The sequence below is a fragment of the Phocoena phocoena genome, chromosome 20 (genome assembly GCF_963924675.1).
Source record: "Phocoena phocoena chromosome 20, mPhoPho1.1, whole genome shotgun sequence".
In the NCBI taxonomy this organism is placed as follows: Eukaryota; Metazoa; Chordata; class Mammalia; order Artiodactyla; family Phocoenidae; genus Phocoena; species Phocoena phocoena.
Window position 1 is genome coordinate 22,647,232 of NC_089238.1, and position 15,186 is coordinate 22,662,417.

Below are 15,186 nucleotides of genomic sequence, written 5' to 3' on the forward strand. Positions count from 1 at the left end.
TTGGCTCAAGTTGATGCAGAATTAATTAGCATTACTTTTGCAACAGGATTTCAAGAGTAAAAGAAAAATGCCTTTCAATGGTCAAACAAAAAAATCTAACATAAATCCTTCCACATTTAGTAGCATCTGAAAAATAAAATTATAATTTATTCAAATTTAAGAAATGACTTGACTGGGGAAAAATTTTAATACTCTGAAACACTAAAAAGATATCAAAATATTGTATGTATTTCAAAGGATCACACATGCTACACAGGCACTATGGCCCATAATGCAGTTGGAAAAATATACCAAGATTCAATTTATTATTTCATCATTATAATTTTAATCAGTAGGAATTTTAATGTCACATATACTTTTTAAAAACATAAATACTTTTAAAAGCTGTATTTTACAATATGATATCAAGAACACGGAGCTGATACAGGTTGTATAGGTAATCATTTTGACTATGTAAGAAATTTGATCAGAATACTGCTGGTGAAAGAAAAGCACCTTCTTTTTAATCACTCATATTCAGCAGTAGTGAAAATGCTCTATGTATGCATTGGCTCTGAATAACACGTTTCATTTCTGTTTCAAACCTGCTATGCTATTACTGTTTTGATGATTACATAGTTCAACATAAAAAGGCATTCCCACTCAGATTCTCAATAATAAGCCTGATAAGGGAGATAACCTCCCAATCATAAAAGCTTTTAAGACAAGTATTATGCAAATAAAGCATAGATATCAGACTCACTATAACTGGGATTAAAAAGACAACTATAAGAATACTGCACATTGATGCCTATTGCGTTTTTGTGTGCTCATCTTGCATTCCCTGCCTTTGTTCCTCCTCTTTGAAGTGCTAAAGTGTATTTATACTAGAAAGTTATTAATAGACTTAATATGAGAACTATGTGTTTGAAAAAGCAAGACTTTCTAGATAAGAAATCTCGAAATATTTTCTATTTTATGTTTTTATGAGCTTCTTTATAAAAAGAGTGTTTTATGTGCAACACCTGCAGACAAGAAATAAATCTGTTTCACTCAAACCCAATCGAATATATCAGATACAAAATATAGACATGAAGCAAAGTATGATAGCAGCAGTGATTCTTGGGTGCAGCATGTGCAAAATCCAATATTTTGCTATCTGTTTACATCACAGTGGTCAGAAGAGAAATGTGCCAAAACTCCCCTTCCCATTCCACTTGAACTGGTTCCCCACAATTGAAACAAACATCTCCTGTGACATTAAGTTGTCATCAGCTTGTGTGATCCCCAGTTCACTCAACCTTTTCTTCTTCAACTGGCCTTTTTGTGTGGAGGCAGCAACTAGTTCATTTACAATTTCACAATTGCCTTCGACTTGCTCAGAAAGGTCAGCTCTCGCGTAAAGCTCCATTTTACCAGTTGCACATTCAATCAGCTCTTCTAGATCCACTCTTTCAGCTACATCTGCCTCTCCACTTGTCTGAACTTTAAATGTTTTATTTTCTGAAGAAACAAACAAATTATAACAAATAGGGTTAAATATACAAACTAATCCAACTAAAACATGTATTTCTACAGTCTATCAGAGCTTTCAAGTTTTTTCTGTTAAGGATTCCAGCTGTCATCTGACTGGACTTCACAAACTCTCTGCCATAAGTATCTCAACAAGCAGGTGTCTTAGTCTTCAAGGTCTCCTGACCCTAATACAAGATTACCAATTTTGAATTTTCTCTTTTTATCCTAGATCTCATCTACGCAACAGACCCCTCCTGGATATTTACTAAGCCCTGTATTAGAAGCTAGATGCAAAGATAAATAAAACTGCTCTTTTCCCTAAAGGAACTCCCAATCTAGCAGCTTTATAAGTGACTGTCTGTGATGGCAGAATTCTAGATGGCCCCGTGATGCAGGGCCATCTGCCACTTGGTGTTACTTTCATAACTGTTAAATGGCAAAAGGACCTTGCAGATGTAATTAAGGTTACTAATCAGTTGATAACTCAGGTATACGTAACCTAATCATATGAACCCTTTAATAGCAATGTTTTCCCTGGCTGGATGAAGAAGAGAAAAGCATAGAGATTCAGAGCATGAAAAAGATTTGAAGCATGAGAGATCTGCTTTGAGGGAGGTCTTCTATTACTGAAATGGAGGGGGTTATGGGGTAAGGACCCAAGAGTGGTCCCTACGAGCTGAGAGCAATCCTCAGCCAACAGCCAACAAAAAAAGTAGAGACCTCTGTCTTATGACCTCAAGGAAATTGATTCTGCCAACAACATAAAGGAATTTGGAAGCAGATTCTCGCCCCAGAGCTTTCAGATAAGGGCCCTGCCCAGCTGATACCTCTTTCACCCTGTGAGACCCTAAGCAGATAACCCAGCCAAGCTCACCATAACTTCTGACCTACAGAACTGTGAGGAGAAAAAGAACTACCAGATAGCTGGAGTGGATCCTGAAGGATGACAAGGACTACTCATCATCCTTTAAACTTTCCTCACCCATGCCAATGCACAATCCTTCTCCATGACTGAGATTTCATAGTAATCTGGGTCACGGCTTGAAATTCATAAACTTCCCACTGTGTTAGATCAGCTTTGCTGCCAAGAAAGACAGCTGACAGGGAGGTATTTACTTTTACAAATAAAAACTAGAGGTGAACTCCATGATCCCCTCCAGTAAAATGCAGCCTTCAACCTGGCACATTCATTTTTCTGCCTCCATCCTTAACAAATGCCAGCAAGAGCCACCATTGCTATCATATGCCCATCCTTATTCTATAAATTTACAGAAAGCCAAGCATGGTAAGAAGGGAACTGCAGGACCACAGAAACCACACATCAAAGGCTTTGACCAGCTGACTAGTTGACCTTGAAAGTTTCTTTCACTCCAATATTCCATAATGTTATAGCTTTATCGAGTTTCTCTATCTCCATGCCTAAGCATATGCTAGTTATCTTTTTTAAAGAGGATAAGAAGATTAAGATCTTTAATCAGAGTTTAATGCTGAAATACAATAAATTAGGTCTGGTTTTTATTTTGAAAATTACTAAATATACCATACCTTCAGTTTCATCTTGGGCATTTTCTTGCAGGTCAGAGAAAATTGTAGGTTTCACCAAGACAACACCATAACCTTCATTATTATGTATGACATTATTCACCATGGTTATTTTGGGAATGTCATAATGTTCATCTAAGAAGTCCTGAGACATTGAAAACAAATATTTTAAGGAACTGTCACATTCAACACTGCCACAACTGTCACATTCACTTTTTTCAGGCTATTCTAAAAATAAAATAGAAAGCTATGCTTATTAATACGTGGTAGCACAATCTGAGCTCTGAGTGACACAGCATTCCTTTGTCATTTCTGCAGATCTACAGATAACAAAGTATTCTCACAAGAGACTTTCAACCACCAACTATTTATATTATTAAAATTTACATACTGTTTATGCTTTTCAAAACCAGAAAACAACAGGAACAACATGGGAATTTAATAAAACATAATTATTTCTTAGGTAAAACCATTCTGACCTTTGGAAAGAGGGTGTCTCAGCAGGTGCTCACCTTAATGAGGATCCCTTCCTTGCAGTGATGGATCCCATTGTCACTCAGGGTGCACTTACTCCCGGGATATATTTCTATACCTGCACCCTACAAGTTACATTTTAAGGTAATGACAATCAGTTTAAAATAGGCAAGACTATAAAAGAAGGTTTGTCACTTCTTAGACTTTAATGCAGTGCAAATACAAAGTATTTTATAGAAAGTTTTATTAGGTATTTCTAATCAACATTTCCATTTGCTTCATTTCCAGCAAGTTGTCTATCATTTATTACTTTCAAATACCACACGCACACACACACACACACACACACACACACACACACACACACACAAACAATGGCTAAGAGTTTCAACACTTGATTACTATTTCACTCTCTTTCATCTGGGACAAATCAGTTTTCTGATTCTGCCAAAAAAAAGTCAGTTAACAATTATGTTGAAAGATATACTTATTAAAAATGACCATTCTCTCAGAAATACTCAGTTAGTTGGAGAACAGTGTTCAAATCTAGTAAAATATTGTAAAGCTGTAGATAGAAATAAGGCGCTATATTTTTAAAAGCACACCAGTTTAAAAATATCCCAACCTAACTTGAAAATCACTTCCATGAATTAAAATAATTAATGGTCCCCACTACTACACACATGTTAAATTAGTAACCAATTCAAGTGTCCTGTTTATACCTACAGAGTAACCAGAACAATCCATGCATTGCCCAATGCTCTCACATTGTCCCTTGGTACCACATGGTACCAACAAAAAAATTAACAATAATAGGAATGATTTCCTGATGCCATGCTAGGCACTTTAGTAAGTAAAAATGGTTCGGCTCAAACCCCTATGATTATTTAAAAATTCATTTTTGGAATAATTTCATACACAATATCCTAGATGAAGAAGAGTTGCTATTAACCATTTATGACACATCTATTGCATGTATGTTAAGCTGTTTTCCTAGGAATAGGAGTGTGCCATGAGAAAACAAATAAAAAGTAAAAATTTATTATTACTTTCCCCTTTAGGGATTACGTTTTAGTAGTGGGATGGGTTTATGTAGTCGGATGGTCACTACACACAAACCTAACTCTCTGTAGAGTGGTCAAAAGATCTGGGAAATGGCCCTTTGGCTAAGATTTTCAGTTTATAGCTATATACAAAAAAAGATTTAGGGGCAATAACATTAAAAATACATACACAACGAAATAGTTAAAATTAAATATCAAATTATCAGGAATCATGTAAAAAAGAGAAGAATAATTTAAGCCACAGCCACTTAGTAAATGGGACAATCATGTTCAAAGTATGCTATGAAGCTGAACAGATATTCAGTAACTAAAGAGAAAGTGAAGAGGCTGCCACTTCTAAGATAATGGTACAAGTAAAAACCATGGACATCATATATAAAACAAACATAAGATGATTGAAAAGGCAGACCAGCTAGACACCTCAACACCTGAGGAATGACACCAACACACTGGTGTATTTCCTGGGTATTCTTTTTGCCTTATATTCCCAGACATGAAGCTAAAGAAGCTGGCAATCCATAAATGCCAGACCAGAAATGCCTCCCTAAAAGCTGCTCTCTTTAGCCAAAGAACCAGGCAAGCCTAGAAAACTTTGAAACAGTAACAACTCTATTCTATCCAAACACCACAGGAAAAAAACTGGCCAACCCCCACCCATGCTGGCAAGTGCCAAGGGGAGCCTAGACTTCCACCCTCTTGAGGCTATGACTAGGCACCCCCACACCCACACTGGGATTTTCAGTTAAGGCCAAGGATTTTCATCCCCACCAGCTAGTAACAAGGCCCTCCCACTTGTGGAGACTACATATGGGACCTGCACTTGTATCTCCAACTGATAATAACAAGGTGCCACACCCCTTCTCTACTGGAGTGGTGTCAGAGCAGGCCCAGTGGAGGGTGTAAGAATTTCACCATTGCCGGTAGTAACAAGACCACTGCCATGTGCCAGAGCATCAGTGGAGTCAGTAAGAAGCTGGAATTCTCACCCCAACCCAGCAGTAAGGAGCTTCCCCACTCAACTTGGATGTCAGTGGAGGCCAAATGGGGAACTTGGACTTCTACCTCCACCTGACAGTAACAAGGGTAAGAGAAAACCAGCTAAAATAGAAGATGCAGATTCTCATAGTATAATACAAAACGTCCAGGTTTCAGTGGAAAATCACTTCTCATACCAAGTGCCAAGAAGATATCAAACTTAATAAGATAATCAGTAAAAATCAAAACCAAGATGTCAGAGATGATGGAATTAGCTAACAAGGATTTTAAGGCAGCCAATTGCTTTAATGAGCAATTATGAATATACTTAAATGAAAAATATCAATAGCAGGCTGAACAAGAAAATAGAAAGTCTCATCAAAGAAATTGAAGATAAAAGAACCAAATGGAAATTTCAGAACTGAGAAATACCATAACTGAAATAAAAAGCTCAGTGAATGGGCACAACAGCAGAAAGGTAAGAACAGAGGAAAGAATTAGTGAAACAGAAGACAGAACAATAGAAATTATCCAGTCTGAACAACAGAGAGAAAACAGTCTGAAAAAGAAAAGTGAACCGAACCTCAGGGACCTATGGGACAATAACAAAAGATCCAAAATTTGTGTCATCAGAGTCCTAGAAGAAGAGAGGATGTGTGAAGCTAAAAAAAAATTCAAAGAAGAAATAGCTAAAGATTCCCAAATTTGGCAAGAGACATTAAGCCTACAGACTTAAGAAGCTGAGAAAACCCCAAATGGGATAAGCTCAAAGAAATCCATTTCAAGATACATCATAATTAAACATAAAACTGTCTAATGTGGTCTAATGTGTCTAGAAGTTTGAAAAGGAAATATTGAAGATAATTATATTACAGACAGGGGATGGGAAGGAGACGTTAGCAGTTCACTCAAACTGGTGAGATAACATCAGTAAACTGTGGTAAGTTATACATATAATGCAATACCTAGAGCAACCACTTAAAAAACTATACAAAGAGATATACTCAAAAACAAATGGAATTCTAAAAAATGTTCAGGTAACCTACAGGATGGCAAAAAAATTAAAAAGAAAAACAGAATAGAAAACAAAAAATAAAATGGCAGAATGAAGACTTAACAACAATAATTACACTAAATGTAAGTGGTCTAAATACACCAATTAAATGACAAAGGCTGGCAAAGTGGATTAAAAAACAAGATCCAACTATGTGCTGTCTACAATTCACTTCAAACAGAACAATAAAGACAGGATGAAAATAAAAGTATGGAAAAAGATATACCATGCAGGGACTTTCCTGCTGGTCCAGTGGGTAAGACTTCACCTTCCAATGCAGGGGGTGTGGGTTCAATCCCTGGTCAGGGAGCTAAGATCCCACATGCCTCGCGGCCAAAAAACCAAAACATAAAATAGAAGCAATATTGTAACAAATTCGATAAGGACTTAAAAAATGATCCACATCCAAAAAATCTTGAAAAAAATAGATATACCGTGCAAACTTTAATCAAAGGAAAGCAGGTGTGGCTCTATCAATATCAGATAAAGTAGAATTCAAAGCAAAAGAAATTACCAAAGATAGACAGTAACATTATATAATGATAAATAGGTTGGTTTACCAAAAAAAAAAGAAGCAATACCAAATGGATATGCACCAAATAACAGAACTACAAAATATGTGTAGCAAAAACTAATAGGACTGAAAGGAGAAAGACAAATCCTAAATTATAGTAAGAGACTTTAACAATCCATCTCTCAAAAATTGAAACAACTAGACAGAAAATCAGAAAGAATATAGAAGAACTCAAAAACATTATCAACCAACCCAATCTAGTTGACATTTATACTCAATAACAGCAAAATACACATTTCCTTTCAAGGGCCTATGGAACATATACCAAGACAGACCATATCCTGTGCCATCAAAACAAACCTCAACAAAATTTTAAAAACTGAAGTCATACAGTGTGTTTTTTGACCACAATGGAATCAAACTAGAAATCAACAACAAAAGATAATAGTAAAACTCCAAATACTTGGAAGCAAAATAGCACACTTCTAAATACTGCATGGGTCAAAAATGAAAATACAACCTATCAAAATTTGCTAAATCAGTGCCAAGAGGGAAATTTATAGCATTAAAAGCATACATCTGAAAAGAGAAAAGTCTCAAATCAACAATCTAAGCTCTCACCCAAAGAACCTAGAGAAAGAGCAAGATAAACCCAGTGTAAACAGAAGGAAGGAAATAATAAAGACAAGAGCAAAAATAAATAAAATTGAAAACAGAATAGTGAAAATCAATGAAACAGAGTTGGCACTTTGAAAACACTTCAATGAAACTGACAAACCTTCAGCAAGATTCGCAAGGAAAAAAGGAAAAAAAGAGAGAGAGAGGCTACACAAACTACTAATATCAAGAATGAAACAGGGGATATCACCACAGGCCCTGCAAACATCTAAAGAATCAGGGAACACCACAAACAGCTCTATACATTTGACAACTTAGAAGAAGAAATGGTCCACCTGAATCCCCAGGCTGGTGTGAGGCCTAAGAGGATGGGGGGCGGGGTGTGCAAGCAACACCCCTGCATGCAACATGGTGCATGTAGCAGGTGTGCCAGGAGCCTGCTGCCATCACTGTCAAATAGGAAAGCCCTTCACCACTGACTGGGTCCTGGTCACAAGGGCTCTATACCCTATGAGTGCATCCATTAATTCACCCAACATGAAATAAGTCATTGAATAGCCCTATAATTATTAAGGAAATTTAATCCATAATTTTTAAACTCCCAAAAAAGAAATCTCCAGGCCCAGATGATTTCACTGGAGAAATCTACCAAACGCTTAAAGAAGAATTAACACCAATTCTATACAATCACTTCCAGAAAACAGAAGAGGGAATACTTCCAAATTCATTTCATGAAGCTAGCATTACTCTGATAACAAAACCAGACAAAGACAGTACAAATAAGGAAAACTTCAGACCAATATCTCTCACGAATATAGACATATAAATTCCTAAGAAAATATTAGCAAATACAATTCAGCAATATATAAAGAATTATATACTATGACCAAATGAGGCTTATTCCAGGGATGCAAGGATGGTTCAAAATTTGAAAATCAATCACTTGTAATCCACCAAAAATTGATGCAGGAAAAAAGCATCTGACAAAAGCCGAAACAAATTTATTATAAAAATTCTCAGAAAACAGAAATAAAGGGGAACTTCCTTAGTTTGATAAAGAATATTTACAAAAAACCTACAGTTAACCTTTTACCGGTGGCAAATATGGCAAAGTAGGAAGACCCTGAGAACCTCCCCCAACAGGCACACCAAAATTAAACTATTTACCAGAGTGACTATCAATGAGAACAACCTGATGACTAGCAGAAAATATTTCCCACAATTAAAGTTATAAAGAAGGAACTGCAATGAGACAGATATAGGAGGGGCAGACACCCAGTACAGTCAAGACCTATACCCCCAGGGTAGGCAACCCACAAACAGGAATTAGGCAAAATGAGGTGACAGAGGATCATGTTCCAATAGAAGGAACAAGATAAAAACCCCACAAGAACTAAGTGAAGTGGTGATAGACAATCCACCTGATAAAGAGTTCAAGGTAATGCTCAAAAGATGATCAAAGAACTCTGGAGAAACCTGGATGAGCATAAAGAGAAGTTTAACAAAGACTTAGAAAATATAAAGAAGAACCAAACAGAGATGAAATACAATAACTGAACTGAAAAATACACTAGAAGAAATCAATAGTAGATTAAATGATACAGAGGAACAAATCAGCTAGCTGAAAGACAGAGAGGTAGAAATCACTGAAGCTGAACACAGAAAAAGAATAAAAAGAAATGAGGACAGTTTAAGTGGCCTGTAGGACAACATTCACATTATAAGAATCCCAGAAGGAGAACAAAGAGAGAAAGGCATAGAGAACATGCTTGAAGACATAAAAGCTGAAAATTTCCCTAACCTGGGAAACAGAAATCCAGGTCCAGGAAGCAGAGAGAGTCCCAAATAGGATCAAACCAAAGAGGGACCATATCAAGACACATTATAATTAAAATGGCAAAAATTAAATATAAATAGAATATTAAAAACAGCAAGGGAAGAGCATCAACTTATGTACAAGGGAACTCCCATAAGGCTATCAGCTGACTTTTCAGCAGAAACTCTGAAAGCCAAAGGGTACAATATATTTAAAGTGATAAAAGGGAAAAACCTAAAATCAAGAATACTCCACCTGTGTAAAATAATCTGAAAAAATATACAGATATAAAAATGAATCATTTTGCTGTATAGCTGAAACTAACAAGGTATCATATATCAACTATACTTCAATAATCAAAAAAGAAGAAATCCTGATATCAGACAGCAGCTAATGAAAGGCCAGAATACTTCATGGTCCACCCAAAAGAAGAGAAAGGCAACAGGGATGGCCAGGGACAGATCAAGACACTCCTGGACTGGAACGTGGTGGGAAGGAAGACACCCTGTAGGGACAGTGAGGATAGAGAGGGTCAAGGAGAAAGCTGGAGCCCAAAGGATTCTTCCCACCATCCTGGCTACATCATTCCCTTCTTACTGAGATACAACTCACATACCATGCAATTCACCCACTTAAGTTTAATGTACCATTCAATGGTTTTTAGTATATTCAGAGTTGTGTAACCATTACCACAGTCAATGTTAAAACATTTTCATCAACTTAGAAAGAGACCCTGTATCCTTCAGTTATTACCCCAATCCCCTCTTCCCCACCTTACTCCCAGCCCTAGGCAATCACTACTCTACTTTCTATCCATATAGATGTGGCTGTCCTGGACATTTCACATAAAATGAATTATACAATATGTTGGAAAAAAAAAAAAGAATACTTTAACTGGCAAGGCTTTCATTCAGATTTGATGGAGAGATCAAAAGTTTTATAGACAGCAAAAGCTAAAAGCATTCAGCACCACCAAGCCAGTTTTGCAAGAAATGTCAAAGGAAATTCTCTAAGCAAAAAAGAAAAGGCCACAACTAGAAACATGAAAATTATGAAAAGAAGAAGCTCATTGATAAAGACAATTATACAGTAAAGGTAGTAAATCAACCATGTACAAAGCTAGTAGGAAGATTAAAAGAAAAAAATAGTAAAATCATCTATATCTGCAATAAGTAGTTAAGGGATATACAAAACAAAAAGATGTAAAATATGATGTCAAAAAAACAGTAACTGTAGGGGGAGGGGAGTTAAAATGTGTTTGAAATTCGGAGACCAGCAACTTAAAATAATCACACATACATAAAGATTGCTATATGTAAATCTCATGATAACCACAAATCAAAAATCTATAATAGATACACACACAAAAAAGAGAAAGGAATCCAAACATAACACTAAAGATAGTCACCAAATCACAAGGGAAGAGAACAAAAGAAAAGAAAGGAACAATAAAGAACTGCAAAAACAACCCCCAAACAACTAACAAAATCACAATAAGTACATATCTATCAATAACTACTTTAAATGTAAATGGACTAAACATTCCAATTAAAAGACATAGAGTGGTTGAATGGATACAAAAACAAGACCCGTATATATACTGCCTATAGGAAACTCACTTCAGATCTAAAGACACACAGACTGAAAGTGAGGGAATGAAAAAAGGTACTCCATGCAAATGTAAATGAAAAGAAAGCTGGGATAGCAATACTTATATCAGACAAAATAGACTTTAAAACAAAAACTGGGGCTTCCCTGGTGGCGCAGTGGTTGAGAGTTCGCCTGCCGATGCAGGGGACACGGGTTCGTGTCCCGGTCCGGGAAGATCCCACATGCCGCGGCGCGGCTGGGCCTGTGAGCCATGGCCGCTGAGCCTGCGCGTCTGGAGCCTGTGCTCCGCAACAGGAGAGGCCACAACAGCTAGAGGCCTGCGTACCGCAAAAAAAAAAAAAAAAAAAAAAAACAAAAACTGTAATAAGAGACAACAAAGGACATTATATAAAGATAAAGGGATAGATCCAACAAGGAGATAATTCAATTGTAAATATGTAAGCACTGACACATTTGGAGAATTTAAAGTAAGAAATTGACAGTAACACAATAATAGTAGGGTACTTAACACCCCATCAATGGATACATCATCCAGACAGAAAATCAATAAGGAAACACTGGTCAGATGGACTTAATAGATACATAGAGAACATTCCATCCAAAAGCAGCAGAAAACACATTCTTTTCAACTGCACATGGACAATTCTACAGGCCACAAAACAAATCTCAAAAATTTAGAAAACTGAAATCCTATCAAGCATCTTCTCTGATCACAATGGTATGAGACTAGAAATCAACTACAAGAAAAAAAATGCAAAAAACACAAACATGTAGAGGCTAAACAATATGCTACTAAACAAACAATGAGTCACTGAAGAAATCAAAGAAATAAAAAAATACCTAGAGACAGATGAAAATAGAAACACAATGATCCAAAATCTATGGGATGCAGCAAAAACAATTCCAAGAGGGAAGTTTATAGTGATACAAACCTACCTCAGAAAACAAGAAAAAATCTGAAATAAACAATAACCTTAAACCTAAAGGAACTAGAAAAAAAACAAAATTCAAAGTTAGGACAAGGAAATAAATAATAAAGATCAGAGCACAAATAAATGAAATAGAGACTAAAATGCAATAGAAAAGATCAATGTAATTAAGAGCTAGTTCGTTGAAAAGATAAACAAAATTGATGAACCTTTAGCCAGACTCACAAAGAAAAAAGAAAGCCCAAATAAAATCAGAAATGAAAGAGGACAAGTTACAACTGACACCACAGAAATACAAAGGACCACATAAGACTACAAGGAACAATTATATGGCAATAAGATAGACAACCTAGAAAAAATGGATAAAACCCTAGAAGTGTAGTCTCCCAAGACCAAAACAGGAATAAATAGAAAATACGAATAGATCAATTACCAGTAATGAAATTAAATCAGTAATAAAAGAGCTCCCAACAAACGAAAGTCCAGGACCAGACAGCTTCACAGGTGAATTCTACCAAACATTTAAAGAAGAGTTAACACCTATCCTTCCTAAACTATCCCAAAAAATTGAAGAGGCACACTCAGAAACTCATTCTATGAGGCCAGCATCACCTTGATATCAGAATCAGAATAAGATACCACAAAAAAACAAAAAAAATTACAGGCCAATATTCTTGACAGTCATAGATGCAAAAATCCTCAAAAAAATATTAGCAAACAGAATCCAATGATACATTAAAAGGATCATACACCATGATTAAGTGGGATTAATCTCAGGGATACAAGGATAGCTCAATATCCACAAATTAATCAACATGATACAACACATTAACAAATGAAAGAATAAAAAATCATTTGATCATCTCAGTTGATGCAGAGAAAACTTTGGACAAAATTCAATATCCATTTATGATAAAAACTCTCAACAAAGTGTCCATTGGTGGAATATACCTTAATATAATGAATGACATATATGGCAAGCCCACAGCTAACACCATACTCAGTGGTGAAAAGCTGAAAGCATTTTCTCTAAGATCAGGAAAACATGACTAGGATGCCCACTCTTGCCATTTTTATTCATCATAGTATTGAAAGTCTTAGCCCCAGCAATCAGACAAGAAATAAAAGAAATCCAAATTGGAAAAGAAGAAGTAAAACCATCACTGTTTTCAGATGACATGATACTATCCATAGAAAATCCTATAGATGCCACCGAAAAACTACTAGAACTCATCAATGAATTTGGTAAAATTGCAGGATACAAAATTAACATACAGAAATCTGTTACATTTCCATACAGTAACAACTATCAGAAAGAGAAATTAAGAAAACTATCCCATTTACAATCACATCAAAAAGAATACCTAGGAATAAATCTAACTAAGGAGGTGAAAGACCTATATTTATGGGACTTCCCTGGTGGTCCAGTGGTCAAGACTCTACGCGTCCACTGCAAGGGGCATGGATTCAATCCCTGGTCAGGGAACTAAGATCCTGCATGATGCATAGTGCAGCCAACAAAAAAAAAAAAAAAAAAAGACCTATACTTAGAAAACTTAAAAAACTGATAAAAGAAATTGAAGATGACACAAACAGATGGAAAGATATACTGTGCTCATGGATTGGAAGAATACTTTTAAAATGATCATACTACTCAAGGCACTCTACAGATTCAAAGCAATTCCTATCAAAATACCAATGGCGTTTTCCACAGAACTAGAATAATTCTAAAATTTGTATGGAAAAACAAAGGACCCCAAATAGCCAAAACAATCTTGAGAAAGAACAACAAAACAAGCTCCCTGACCTCAAACTATACTACAAAGCTACAGTGATCAAAACAGTATGGTACTGGCACAACAGACACATAGATCAATGGTACAAATAGAGAGACCATAAATGAACCCCACCATCTGAACAATTAATCTACAATAAAAAGAGGCAAGAATATACAATGGAGAAAAGATAGCCTCTTTAACAGATGGTGTTGGGAGAACTGGACATCTACACACAAAAGAATCAAACTAGACTACTTCTGGAAGAAAACAATGCCAGTGCCCTCTTTTTACATTGGTCTGAGCAATATTTTTTAGATATGTCTCCTAAGGCAAGGGAAAAAGCAAAAATAAAGAAATGGGACTACATCAAACTGAAAAGCTTTTGCATAGCAAAGGAAATTATCAAGAAAACAAAAAGGCTGCCTACTGAATGGGAGAAGATATTTGCTAACAATATATCAGATAAGGGGTTAATATCCAAAATATACAAAGAACTCATACAGCTCAACATAAAAACAAAACAAAACAACCGGATTTAAAAATGGATCCTAATAAGACATTTTACCAAAGAAGACATAGAGATGGTCAACATGCACATGAAAAGGTGCTCAGCATAACTAATCAACAGGGAAATGCAAATCAAAATCACAATCAGATATCACCTCACACCTGTTAGAATGGCTATTAACAAAAAGACAATAAGCAGTAAGTGTTGCAAGGATGTGGAGAAAAGGAAATTGTAGTACACCGTTGGTAGGAATGTAAGTTGGTGCAGCCACTATGGAAAACAGTAAGGAGAGTCCTCTATAAATTAAAAACAGAACTACCATACAATCCAGCAATTCCATACCTGGGTATTTATATGAGAATACGAAAACACTAATTCAAAAAAATATACGTACCTCAAAAAAATGTATGTTCGTTTCAGCATTATTTACAATAGCCAAGATATGGAAGCAACCTAAGTGCCTAACAACAGATGAATGGATAAAGAAGATGTAGTGTCACACACACACACAAATGGAATATTACTTGGCCATAAAAAAGAATGAAATCTTGCCATTTGCGACGACTAAGATGGACCTAGACAGTATTATGCGAAGTGAAATAAGTTAGAGAAAGACAAATAGTGTATGATTTCACTTATATGTAGAATCTAAAAAACAAAACAAACGAACAAACAAAACAGAAACAAAGTCATATATGCAGAGAACAAACAGGTGGTTGCCAGAGGGAAGAGCGGATGGGGAATTAAAAAAAAGGTAATGATGTGAGGTAATGAATGCTTGACTGTGATGATCATTTCATAATGTATAT

The 15,186-nt window shown here is 35.9% G+C and overlaps 1 protein-coding gene across 3 annotated transcripts in view; it reads right to left on the bottom strand.

Annotated features, from left to right (window-relative positions):
* Positions 1–733: 733 nt before the first annotated feature.
* Positions 734–15,186, bottom strand: part of SHCBP1 (SHC binding and spindle associated 1) — a 37,680-nt gene continuing 23,227 nt past the window's right edge. For 2 of the 3 annotated variants that reach the window (XM_065898843.1, XM_065898844.1), the window contains 3 exons: positions 3,549–3,635; positions 3,040–3,181; positions 1,157–1,482 (listed from right to left, as the gene is read on the bottom strand). In XM_065898843.1, coding sequence (XP_065754915.1) covers positions 1,157–1,482; positions 3,040–3,181; positions 3,549–3,635 — 555 coding nt within the window. Of the gene's footprint in view, positions 1,483–3,039; positions 3,182–3,548; positions 3,636–15,186 lie in introns of all 3 variants that reach the window. The other variant, XM_065898842.1, reaches the window with a different exon arrangement.